Source organism: Mauremys reevesii, linkage group 7 (assembly GCF_016161935.1).
Source record: "Mauremys reevesii isolate NIE-2019 linkage group 7, ASM1616193v1, whole genome shotgun sequence".
Classification (NCBI taxonomy): Eukaryota; Metazoa; Chordata; order Testudines; family Geoemydidae; genus Mauremys; species Mauremys reevesii.
In genome coordinates, this window is record NC_052629.1 from 4,773,980 (window position 1) to 4,787,866 (window position 13,887).

The 13,887-nt window shown below is 40.9% G+C and overlaps 1 protein-coding gene across 5 annotated transcripts in view; it reads right to left on the reverse strand.

Moving 5' to 3' along the window:
* Nucleotides 1-13,887, reverse strand: part of NT5C2 (5'-nucleotidase, cytosolic II) — an 84,749-nt gene that overhangs the window by 64,193 nt on the left and 6,669 nt on the right. The window contains exons 1-2 of one of the 5 annotated variants that reach the window (XM_039483039.1): nucleotides 2,665-2,801; nucleotides 1,166-1,325 (exon numbers count right to left, since the gene is read on the reverse strand). The exons of 2 other annotated variants lie outside the window; for them this stretch is intronic. Coding sequence is in view for 2 of the 3 variants with exons in the window: in XM_039483035.1 (XP_039338969.1) it covers nucleotides 2,665-2,728 (64 nt within the window). In the remaining variant the exon portion in view is untranslated. Of the gene's footprint in view, nucleotides 1-1,165; nucleotides 1,326-2,664; nucleotides 2,806-13,887 lie in introns of those variants that run through there. 2 more of the 5 variants (XM_039483035.1, XM_039483036.1) reach the window with 2 other exon arrangements.

Genomic DNA, 13,887 nt, shown 5'->3' on the forward strand with positions numbered 1-13,887 from the left:
ACACAGGGCATTCAATTACCAACCCGGTCTGCTTAAAAGACAATGCACTCTGCACTAGCTGAAGCTGAGTAATCACAAGTACTGAATACTCACAGGCAGAGAGCATTGCATGTCTTGGGCTTCTAGGCACCATGGTAATACAAATAATAAACAACAATCAAAATTGCAATAGTCCAGGAAAGAGGAGACAAAAAGCAAACATGTCTGTGGAGAGAAAGGAAGGATCAAGAACTCCAGGTCAGCTGATGTTTAGAAGGTGCTTTGGGACCTTAGAAGTAGTGATGGATCGAATTAAGACCCCAAGACTGCAAACCACAAAGACTAAGGGCGGACATGTCGTCAGCAGATGGAACAGTCACAACTCCATCAATTCCTCAAGAGGAGGGGTTCTCAAACTGGGGGTCGGGACCCCTCAGGGGGTCACGAGGTTATTACATGGGGGGTCGTGAGCTGTCAGCCTCCATCCCAAGCCCCGCTTTGCCTCCAGCATTTATAATGGTGTTAAATAGATACAAAGGTGTTTTTAATGTGTAAGGGGGGGGTCGCACTCAGAGGCTGTGTGAAAGGGGTCACCAGTACAAAAGTCTGAGAACCCCTGTTCATGAGGCTTCAACATACCTAACCTACCAGCATCAACTCTGTCTTTCCTGGATTAATCTTAAAGCAGCTATCTTTCATCTATGGATTAGGACTCTGAGGGAAATAAATATGGCCACTAAGTGGTAATGATCACTCAAAAAGATCTCATGGCCACCGGGGCTCTGTGGAAGCAACGTCATAAAGGAGAGCATTTGATTCTTTTTCCACATGAAGGCGGTCTGAATCCATCAACCTGCCAACCATTCTGAACATTTACATTCGTCTACCTTTTCAGATGTCTCCATCACAACACAAAGACATAAAAAACGACAGGCCACAACCAAAGTTAGAAGACTTTTTTCCATTACTTTAGCCTCATCTTGTCACTTCAACGGCCTCATGCCATTTTTGTGCCATCTTGAAAAAAAGATGATGATACAGTGGAAAGGTGCATCTGAGTAGGAGTGCATTACAAAGGCCAGCCAATGCCATGGTCCAACAGTTGGATAGTATCATTCTGAAAAGAATTCCGGAACACAGTGGATCCATTTGTTTCTCAGATGGTGGGAGTATTTTAATTGTTCACCTTTAATCGCAACCTTACATGAATGAGGAGCCAATGGAGTTGGTTGAGGTCCTGGGAGATGTGTCTGGTTTTGTAACAACGTGTGAGAAAGCAGTCAGCATCATTCTGTGCATGTTGGAGTTTGAAAAGCTGAGATTTGGGGGAGCTACAGAAATCAGAGCTGCAACAACCAAGGCAAAAGGAAATGAAGGCATAAAGTAGTAGAAATTTCATTAATTTAACTTTATTTAGATAACATTGCATGATAACAAATCCTACCAATGCAGCAATGTTTGATAATCATGTAAACGCTAACAGGCATTTCACCAGTTAAGTAGGTATTGCTCATATAGCAATGTACCTGCTTTGAGATAAAATATTAGGAACACACAAAAGACACAAGGATTGCAAATTTGTGGCCCCAATCCTGAAAGCCTTATTCACACAAACACCCCCACCTGACTTCAATGGATCTACTCTGGTAAACTGGAGTTGTAGATTCAGATTACTTGTGTGAATAAGAGTGAAAAGATCCCACTTTAGGTTTTCATTTTTTTTCTTTTCTGAAGATAAGTTCCTCTTTAAATTGATGCCAAGGATAGTGACTAAAAATACGATGGGCTAAACTACTCCATCCATTTGTAAGTTACTGGGATAAATATCTGAGTGGGCAGCTGGCCAGTCAAGACTTTCAACTCTGATCAGATGAAATATGATGCATCTTTCTTTAACAAATCTATTTTTGAGATTAATCATCTGTAAATAGCTCCACAAACAATAGAAACTTTTGCCTAGATAAGATGCTTTAGAAATAGCTCCCTATGATTTATTACAATTGTGGTTCCTGCTAATGCAGTCATAATTAAGCACCTTAGTGTTTCTGATACAGAGCTAATTTCGGAGAGGTATTTAAAAAAGCTTGCTGTGAAACTCTGATCCAGGCTAGCACGACACACAAGAGTGTCTGGAAAAGAACATGGGATTTTTAACACAAATTTTGAAATAAACTGATTTCCTTCTTTGTTAGACAATGCCTTATTTAGAGAATTATCCATCGAAAAGTTTTGCAAATGTTGGCAAACACAGAATAGCATGCCATTGACATTCTCCCCTTCAGGGGGACTTTTACTGGCTATTTTTCTTTCCTTCATTTTTCAGCAAATGGTTAGAAAATTCTGCATCCCAGAGTAATACATATATATTTGGCTTTGGTACACTACCCTTGGTTCAGCTGATTTTGTTTTTAATACTTTGACCAAGTCAGTTCATAGGATTACATGCCAAAAAAGTATAAATAAATAACAGCAGTGACAATCCCACTTTTCTAGTACATTCTCAGAGAGTTTACACAACAGAAAACAAAACCAGCACTACACCTCTGTGTTTTAAGATACTCACAAGAAGTTTACCAAGCACTTTTTGTCTGTTTGGGGCTCATGTGTTCAGTTTTGATATCCCTAACATAATTGTTAATACTACTGTTAGGCATTCACACCATGGACAGAATCATAATACTTTACCTTGATTCTCTTTAGCACCTGGCATCTCAGGATCCCAAAGCCCTTTACAAACCCTAACTCTCATAACACCCTTCTGAGACAATTGGTGTTATCCCCATTTCACAGACTGGAGACCTTGGGGCACAGAGAGGTGAGCCACATGTCACTGAAGTTAACTGAGGTCATAAAGCAAGTCAACAGCACACCTGAATCCAGGAGTCCTGACTCCCAGTCCTTTGCACTAATCACTATACTGCACTCCCACTGTGCGTGTTGTAATACCCAAAGTGGGGCTAAACATCTCTCATATACATTGTGTGACATTATAATGTGTGTTCAAGGGTGCATGAGATATTTTAATATGTATTCAAGCACACATGTATTCTGATTTTAATATTTAGCATTGGTTGTATTGTATGGAAGTTCAATGTCTGTTAAGAAAGTGACAGATTGTATTAAATAAATCTCAAACTTCTACAGCTATGGAGTGCTGCCTGCCAAAATAATATTTAGATTGACTCAGTCTTAGCAGGTTCATTAACAAGGCATCTTGTAATCGCCACCCAACTCTAGCGCTCCCTATCTTTCTTCCCTTTTCGAACTCTGCACTGACCTTTAGTTATCCCCTATGTTCCAACAGTGCTCCCAGCTTTTCCTACTTGTTTGCCAGCTTCAATCACCTCAGTCCCTTCTTCAATGCAGAGTGTGGTACGACTACAATGAACTCATCCACACTGAAGTCCTCTTTAAAGGCCCACCTCTGCTGCACTGCTTACTGTGACTCAAGGTAACTTATACATATTGGGTACATCTACACACTGTAGTTAAACACCAACGGCTGGCCTGTGTCAGCTGATGGGCTCTCAGGGCTCAGGCTAAAGGGCAGTTTAATCGCAGTGTAGATGCTGCAGCCTGAGCCCAAATGTCTACACCACAATTAATTAAACAGCCCCTCAGTCCGAGTCAGTTGACACAGACCAGCCACTGGTATTTAATTACAATGTAGACATACCCAAAATGCCTATTGTTATTCCATGTTCCCTAATTTCTATATCTAGATTGCTAGTTCCTTGGAGCAGGAACCACTATTTTCAAATATTTGGGATGCACCTAACACAGGTGCTACTGTAAATAAATAATAATGATATTAGGACCACTGACTATCACCTGGATCACTGGTCCCCAACCTTTTTCGTCACTGTTTTGGAAGGATTGCACTAATTCCCTTAACTCTTCATTTACACATTTCTTGGGTTTTGTTGTCTAACTGTAGGGTGCCAATTCAAATCATTCTCAGCTTATCAGCCAATCACAAAATCATTTCTGAAGGGAGTTTTAATTACTGCTACTTTTGAAAAAATAGAACATCAATTACTTTAAAACTCTAAAAAGCAACAGAGAGTCCCGTGGCACCTTATAGACTAACAGCATTCACCCACAAAAGCTCATGCTCCAATACATCTGTTAGTCTATAAGGTGCCATGGGACTCTTTGTAGCTTTTTACAGATCCGGACTAACACAGCTACCCCTCTGATACTTAAAACTCTAGCAATTTTGTGAAAGCCCACAATTTCCAAACGTAAGCAGAGAAGACTGTAAATGACCTAAACCTGAAGAAGAACTCAGTGTAGCTTGAAAGCTTGTCTTTTTCAACAACAGAAGTTGGTCCAATAAAAGATACTACCTCACTCACCTTTCTCTAAACCAGAAAATTTTTATTTTGGTATTTTCCCTGCCTTGTGTAAATTCCTCATTTTAAATCATTTTTCTCCTAGATGCTTGCCTCTTTGAGAGCATTTCTTAACTCTTTTGATGACAGCAAATAAGATCCTCTTCCTGGAACAATAATTACTTTCAAGGGATACAGTTAGCATAGTCTCAACTCACGGCATTTAGTTAATGTTTTTAGATGGCTGAGCATGAAAAGTGCAATATAACGGCTAAACAGTATTAACGGGCAGGAATTCTTGTTCACACTAACTGGAGATGTGCATGAATTAAATTGAAAATATGCCCTGTAGTTTGCAAGTTATATTAAAAGATATGATTGGATTCATAATACTCTACCTGTGCCCCATTAATTGCACTGGCTTCACATCCATTTCTTGGTGTTATTTAAGATCTATAAAGACCTATGTGGTTTGGGTAATGTCTGCCACAGGGCCTCTCTCTCTCTCTCTCCCTGTGCACCACTGCAATGGCTGAGATGTTTTTGCCAACAGTCCATAGGGAGCTGGTCAAACATTTCTCAGGCATGCATTTATTTGTTATACTTTGGTTTACAGACTATAGTCTCTAGCGGGTTATTTCTGGATAGGTGTGGTGGTAGAGGGAAACGGCTGTTTACAGGGCCTATTATGGACAGTGATTTAATTTCTGGCCAAATATCCTCTGTGTAGTGCACACAGGTGCTATGATAATTGCTGCATAATTAACTATTAATTAAACAAACCAGTTTTTGTTAACTTGGATGTCTTTTCTAGACACAATGTGTATTGACACTCTTATGCAAAATATTATTAATTATTTGTATCACTACAGTCACGATCCAATACCCACTGTGCTAGGACTGTACAGACCCAGGAAAAAAGACAGATCCTCCCTCAAAGTGCTTACAATCTAAGTGTAAGAAAAGAGACAACAGAAGCAAACAGCGACAGGGGAGTACAATGAAATAAGGAGACAACACTGACCAGCATGACAGGCAATGGTCTCAGCACACCAGCAGCCTAACCCTTGTCAGGTTTTTTCATTCATCGTGGGAAAGGAGAGTTTTGAGTCGGGATTTGCAGGAACATGATGAGGAAGCTTTGCAGATGTTTAAAAAGACCTCTTCCTAGGCTTGAGGAGCAACATGGGAGTTGCTTGTTTTAAAATGTAACAGGTGGGAGATGATGGCTGGCTTCACTGACAGAGGCAGGAGTTGAGAGATGGGTGGAGGAGAGGGTGTTGAAACATAAGCTTCTTGTCTTCACTTTTATGTGATAGAGGAGGAGCCGCCAGTGGATGGATGCAAAAAGAGGAGTGACATGGTCAAAGCTATAGGCTAAGAACATAAACCATTCTGAATGTATCTGGAAAGACTGAGTGGGGCAAGATTATATTTATCAAAGCTAAAGAAAAGGGCACTGCAGTAATAGACACACAAGATGATGAGAATGTGGACAACACTTTTAGCTGTGTGGATGGCTAGAAAAGGCCATATCTTAGAGAGTTTATGCAGAAAGAATCAGCAAGATCTAGACATGGTCCTCTCTCTAGGTCCTCACATTCAGGCTGAGTAAAAGATGACAAATGGGTTACACCCCTGAGTGACAGGCAGGACAGTGGTGTTGACCACAGTGATCAAGAAAGGAGGGAAGGGGGAGAGCTTGTGGGAGGAAGATTAAAAGCTCTGTTTTAGCCATATTGAGTTTGAGCTGATGGCTAGATATCCACAAGGAGATATCAGAGAGACCAGCTGAAATTTTACTTGGATCAGAATGAGAGGGGTCTGGAGTAGGGAGTTAAATCTGTAAGTTGTCAGCACAGAGTTGGTAGCTGAATTGGTGTTTGTGGGTGGGACTACCCGGAGATAAGGTGTACAGGGCAAAGAGAAGGGGTCCAATGACAGAGTTCTGTGGAATCCCTGCAGGAAGTTGGAGGGGAGATGAGGAGAAGCCATTATTAACATTTTTACCATCACATTTTATATTCTTCTATCACCAAGAGAAGTTAAGCAATTTGCATAGGGTCAAAGTGCAAAACGTGTCTCAGTTGGGATTAAAATTCAGGAGTTCCTTGTTCCTAAAGTGAGTGTTCAGTCCTCTAGATCCTGCAGCCTTATAGACTGCCTTGGTTCTCTCCATCAGCACCAGCTATAGCATTCTTTATTGTTTAGATATACTGTTGGTAGTCCATCACTGATGATGACAATATTGTCACAGTTCTCGTCTATGGCTACACATAGGACTCCTAAGTCCGAACCCTAATGCACAGAGTCAGCCGCACTGAGGGCATGAGAAGTCTGTATCTATGATGTTTGATGGTGCAGCTCTTTCACATGGCGCCTTTCACGTGAAGCATGGAGATGATTTTGTCGATCCTGCTCAAAACTGTTACATGCTGATCTTTTCAGAGACCACCAGTGAGCCATTTGCTCAAGTTCCTTGGGATTGATTCCAGCCCACTGAAGACTGCTCTTCAGATTATCTTTGAAGCGCTTATATGGATGACTCTTCTTTCTTTTGCCCTGACTCAGCTTTGGGAGATGGTGATCTTCCATTCTGATGACATGTCCAATCCACCTAAATTGTCTTCTCAGTAACATTTCCTCAATGCTGGTTGTGCTTGCTCTCTCAGGGACCTTAATATTGGTCACACATCCTGCCAGTCAATGCTCATTATTGAGTGGAAAGAGCATATGTGAAATTGCTCGAGCTGTTTAACGTGATGTCTATAAAGAGTCCACATCTCAGACCCATACAGGAAAGATGTTAGAACCACTGCACTGTAGATCTTCAATTTGGTGGAGAGACAAATGTCGTGTAGGTTAAGGACTTTTGTTCAGAGTCAGCCAAAGGCCTGGCTGGCTTTGCTAATTCTGGAGGAAATTTCCTTATCAAGGGAACTGTCACTCAAGATGGTGCTGCCCAAATATTTGAACTAATCCACATTTTTCAGCTGTGTGCCTTGGATGAAGATGGCTGGCACTGGGGCATTGGAATGAGGTGCTGGTTGGAACAAGACCTCTGTCTTCCTGAGACAATGGTGAGGCCAAAGAGCTGGGATGCTTCAGAAAATCTATCAATGATGACCTTCAGGTCATCATGATATAAAGTAATATAGGACCGGTGCTCCATACATCTGACCACCCAACTATGGTGCTTCTAACAGTACCACCGGCAAAGCCATTAAGAATAAAGGGTCTGGTCACAGAAAAGGAGGAAGTCTTATGGTGACCCTACATGACTTATGAATAAGGCCCCATAAACATAGAGCCAGCTTTGCAACCATATGTATGTAACCTTTAAAATGGCTATCATGGAACTCCCACCCGGGGAAAAGAAGAAAATTAGAGGTGAGCTGCCACCTATTGCTGAGCCAGACAAAAGTTGATACATCTGTACCAACACACACAATTATTTTTTGTAATTAATCTCTACAACACAAAGTGCTGTGAGGCTTGATTAATTAATGTCCATAATGTGTGTTGAGATCCTCACAGAGAAGGCACTATAAGCAGAGTACTAATAACATCCATAGCTACCAGTTATAACATCATTCTGGCATATTTTTAATAAATGCTACTTGTGTTTCTTTTATGCTACCTTTGTGGAGATAATTAATTCTTCATAGCATCAAAGATATCAATTAAATCAAAGAGTTTATTATTAACCTAAGAGATTTTGATTTTTTTAATACTACATATGATGCATGGATAAAAACCAACATTATTTGCTTGCTAATAATAATACAGTAACTCCTCACTCAATGTTCTTGAAAAATGTGAATTTAAGTGAAATGATGTTAAGCGAATCCAATTTCCCCATAAGAATTAATGTAAATAGGGGTGGTTAGATTCCAGGGCAGCTTCCCCTACTCTGCAAGCACCAGGGGCGGGAGGCTAAACCCTCAGCCCGCCCACTCCACCCCTTCCCCCAAGCCCCCACCCTTGACCCGCCTCTTCTCCCCAACTCCTCCCCCTTTACTTTGCACTGCATCCTGGCTCCTCCCCTCCCTTCTAAATGCCGCAAGCCAGCTGATTGCCATGCTCGGGAGGGAGGGGGGAGGCGCACGGAGTCCTCCCCCCCACTCCTGCCCAGGGCAATCAGCTGGCTTGCCACGTTCTGGAGGCAGGGGAGAGAGGGGGAGCCTGCGCGCTGAGTCCTTGCTCCTCCCCCATCCCTCCTGCCTCCAAAACACCCCAAGCCAGCTGATTGCCCCAGGCAGGAGGGAGGGGAGAGGCACAAGGACTTGGCACGCGCTTCCCCCATCCCTGCCCTCCCTCATGCCTGGGGCAATCAGCTGGCTTGCGGCGTTCGGGAGGCAGAGGAGGGAGGAGGAGCCTGCGCGCCAAGTCCCTGCTCCTCCCTCCTGCCTCCAAAATGCCGCAAGCCAGCTGATTGCTGTGGGCAGGAGGCGGGGGAAGGAGGGAGAAGGCGCTGATCCGGAGGGTCTGCCGGCGGGTGGGAGGCACTGTGGAGAAGGCAGGCAGCCAAACAATGTAAGAGTGGAGCATTGCACAACTTTAAATGAGTATGTTCCCTAACTGATCAGCAACATAACGAAACAACATTAAGCGGAGGAGTTACTATATTTAGCATTTCTTTAGCAATGCCTAGCCAAGGATCTTTCATTAATTAAGGCTTCCAACAGTCCTGTGGAGTAGGCATATATCATTATCTCCATTCTACAGATATGGAAAATGAGGCAGAAAGACACAAAGTGATAAATGTGAGGTCACAGCATGACTCAATGCTTCCAGCCAGGAACAGAACTCAGATCTCCCGGCCCTGTGCCTGAACCACAGGACCACCCATACTCCGTCAGATAGCTGTCACATCTTTGTCTGTCTTGAAACAGGAGCCATAAGTCCTCTTATAAGTTAATTAACATATTTTCCAGTCTCCATGGAGCTTCTGCATCTCTATATCCTCTGCAGAATTGCTGTACTCTATCAGTGCTGGCTTTATCATTCTCAGCTGACAAACTTATGCCTCTTACCCCCGGTGTACTGTTAATGTAACACTAATTTTCTGCTTTCTCTACCATGCGTGCACAGTACTGTCATACATCTAGAAACAAAGAATACAGGTCATACTTGCAAGATGGGAGACTCTATCCTGGGAAGCAGTGACTCTGAGAGGCCTTGCAGGTCATGATGGCAAAGTGTGAGGCTGTGGCCAAAAAGGTAAATATGATCCTGGGCTGTATAAACAGAGGAATATAAATTATATTTCTTTTGTAATTGGCACTGGTGCAGCCACTACTGGAATACTGTGTCTAGTTCTGGTCTCCACAATTCAAGAAAAATGTTGATAAACCAGAGAGGGTTCAGAGAAAAAAAACTCAAAAATGATTAAAGGATTGGAAAACATACCTCATAATGAAAAATATAAGAAGACCAATCTGTTTACCTTAACAAAGAGAAGGTTAAGGGGTGACTTGATCACAATCCATATGTACCTACATGGGGAACAGAAATTTGATAACAGAGGGCTCTTCAGTCTACAAGACAATGGTATAATAAAATTCAATGGATGAAAGCTGAAGCAAAACAAATTCAGACTAGAAATAAGGTGCAAATTTCTAATAATGAGGGTAATTAACCATTGGAACAACTTACCACAGGTTGTGGTGGACCCTCCATCACTGGAATTTTGTTACTCAAAATTGGATGTTTTTCTAAAGATATGCTTTAGTTCAAATAGGAATAAAACAGGGAAGTGTTATGACCTGTGTTAATCAGGTTAATTGATCACAACGGTCCCTTCTGGCTTTCTAATCTATTAATAAAGGGAACTCCTGCTCTCTACAATGATACTAACTGACCACAAAACCAAGACAATGCTTTGAAGTTGTTAATACAATGTCTGTGTATGGACAAAAGGTTGCTTTTGGGGAATCTCAAAGTGCACAAAAAGCTTCCACTCACTGTAAATGAATGGTTACAGTACAATACAAGACTTAGTCAGAGCCCTCAATACTGCACCTATTCTACTCACTCTATTATAAAGAGCTAATGCAATCCTGGGATGCATAAACAAGGGAACCCTGAATAAGAGTAGAGACATTATTTTACCTCTCTATTAGGCCCCCGTGTGACCACTACTGGAATAAGGTGTCCAGTTCCAGTGTCCACAACTCAAGAAGGATGTTGATAAACTGGAGAGGGTTCAGAGAAGAGCCTCAAGAACGACTAAAGGATTAGAAAATATGTTTTATAGTGATAGACTCAAGGAGCTGAATCTATTTAGCGTAACAAAGAAAAGGTCAAGGGGTGACTTGATTACAGTTTATAAGAATCTACATGGGGAACAAATATTGGATAATAGGCTCTTCAATCTAGCAGAGAAAGGTATAACACAATCCAGTGAGTGTAAGCTGAAGCTAAACAAATTCAGACTGGAAATCAGGTGTAAATTTTTAATGATGAGAGTAATTAACCACTGGAACAATTTGCTAAAGGTTGCTGTGGATTCTCCATCACTGACTATTTTTAAAACATGACTAGAAGTTTTTCTAAAATATATGCTCTAGGCAGGGTGGATAAAAATCAATGTTTTTTTTTTTAAATCAAAAAATCGGATTTTTATTTAAATCAGATTTTTTGATAAAATGCTTTTTGAAGAAAAAAATTATCTAAAGATAAAGATACATTATAGCTCAAAGATATCTCATCATGGAATAGGGATTATAAATTCTAATTCTATAGTATGAGACAATATATTCATGTAATGTCTAAGAAAAGTTTTGTAAATGAGTTCCAACAGTTCATGGATTAGGGACCCACTCTTATGGGGCTCCAGGGACTTCTGTATAGATCATTTAGGCTAATCTTTCTATCTACCCATTAGGACTCAGTGCTCAGTCTAGAAAATACCATCAGAGATGCTTAGTTTTGCAGTTCTCAAACTATGGATGTGTGTCTCCAGAAATAACATGCTTGTTAACAGCAAAAATATTTTTAAATAAATAATATATAGAGGTAAGAAATAACAGAACTCAAGCCTACTGTCCCTCTGCAAATTTGTGTACACAGAGTCAATCCCTTACTTCTCTCTAAAAGTGCAAAGTTTCAAAAAGTTCAATGAATAGAAGAGGGGGTGGAATAGATCTGGACAAGGAGAAGAAGTCTGGAGATAAATGTGAGAAGGGAGGGACAGACAGCAGAAACATTCTCTCACTAGAAGGGAAAACCTATGATGGCACCAGGCCATAAAAGAGACCCAGTTTGGCAATATTTTAAAGAAGTTCCAGTGGGTAAGACAGGCATGCGTGCAAAATGCAAACAGTGCAACAAAGAAATGCAAGGCCTGGTTGCCCAAATGAAACAACATCATGAGACGTGTTCTTTCTCAGGAGGAAGCTGGGTTGAAGATGATGAAAGGAACATGTCTGAACATGCAAGATCTTCAGGTTGATAAACTTTTTTTATTTCATACTGCCTTCTTAAGGACTGCCTATCTTCCTTCTGGACTATTCTTGAATTCTCATGTTTGAGCAAAAAATATAGTTGTTACTCTATGGTACTATCATTTTAGATGCAGTTGTAAAAAAGGAACAGCTGAAATAGACAGATCTTCCTTTTACAATGTCACCTTTAAAGTAGTACTGAGTGTCAGTGAATGCAATGAGTAATACTAAATGAGCAGTGTGATAATAATCATTAAATAACTGCATTGACTTATTTTGTTTAGGAGAATCCATCCTCAACATACAGGATTCTGAAGACCATCCACCTTCAAGATCACCATCACTTTCTATAGTTTCAGAGTTATCTGTCAATAATAGTGTTTCAGTCACATCATGTATGTCACATAGCAACAGTATATATATATATATCACCTGTAGCAAAAAGAAGAAAAAATCTCCATCATCCAGAAACAACCACAGATAAGTTTGTGATAAGAACCAGCAGATTACAAAAAGAGGTAATTGATGAAAAAATTGCCCAGTTTGTTTATGCAACAAACTCTCCTTTCTGTATGATTGAGAACCCACACTTCATTAACATGGTTCAGTCATTAAGACCAGGATACAGTCCACCCAACAGAGCTGATGTCACAGGCAAATTACTGGATAAAGTGTATCAAAGAGAAACTGAGCAGCATGCAAATGGTCTAGAGGGTAAAATTGTCATCCTGAGTCTTGATGGGCGGAGCAACATCCACAATGATCCTGTTGTATGTGCTTGTGTGGCAACAGAAGGAGGGAATGTCTTCCTTACAGAAACAATTGATACATCAGGAAATGCACACACAGCAGAATACTTACAAGTAAACTGTGAAAAAAAATCCAAATGTCTAGTATGCAGCTTGCTCACAGACAATGCTGCAAATATATCCAAGATGAGAAGAAATTATTTAGAAGAGAGTCCTCAGCTAATAACATACGGTTGCAGTGCTCATTTGATGCACCTCCTAGCCACAGACTTCAGTGTTCCAGAAATAAAGGCTAATGTTGTTGAAATTGCAAAATACTTCCATAACAACCATTTTGCAGCAGCTGCTCTGAAAAAAGTGGGAGGAACCAAGCTAACTCCCTCACAAGATGTGTGATGGAACTCAGTAGTGGACTGATTTGAGCACTATATCAAGAACTGGCCTATTCTGATGACAATTTGTGAACAAAATCATGAAAAAATAGATGGCACTGTCACAGCTAAAGTTCTCAACATTGGGCTTAATGATTTTTTTTCTGTTTGTATTTTACCTAAGAAATATCAAGATGCCACCTCTGGTCTTTCCTGGTTTTACTAGAAGACTTTATGGGAATCTCAAAGGATGTATATATTGTGACTTCTCACACTTTAATAAATGGCCCTGGGGCACTGAATTTTTGACAAAGACATTTGTCCAATGGAGAAAGGATGGACTTGTGGTTAAGGCACTCGCCTAGAATTCAAGAGACCTGAACTCAATAACCAACTCTCTCGCAGCTTCCTTTGTGATCCTGGGTAGGTCACTTAATCTCTTGTGCCAGAGATAATACTTCCCTACCTCACAGGGGTGTTGTGAAGATAAATCCAAATCTCCTTTTTGCACTTATTTTTATTGTAACTCTTTCCTCCACCCACCCTCCCAAAAGCTCTGTATTAGATGGCCCCAGCCTTTCACCTGACAATGGCAGGAGCGAGCTGCAAACCCTAAATTCAATACCACTCCTGGATTAGCCTTCGAGAACCTGAAACGCTCCCTTAGCCAAGGGAGTGAGCATGCTACCTCTGCAATACTCTCAGCCTATCAGACTGAGGGTCTCAATACATGACCCATAAATATAATCCACTTTTCTCATCCACTCTCTCCCCAAATGAAGGGTGACTGATTAAAATATCTATGTATCTTATTTATCATTCATTATATGCTAACAGTGAATTTAAACAAAATACATCTCCTGAACTGTGTTCGAGCCTTAATTGCTCAGTCCACTCTGGTAACCCTGCAGCACTTTACCTGTGATAAGAAAGCCACACTGACCTATCAGTTGAACAAACAGGAAGATGAGGAAACAGGTAAGGTGACATTCATATCTGTGTTTAA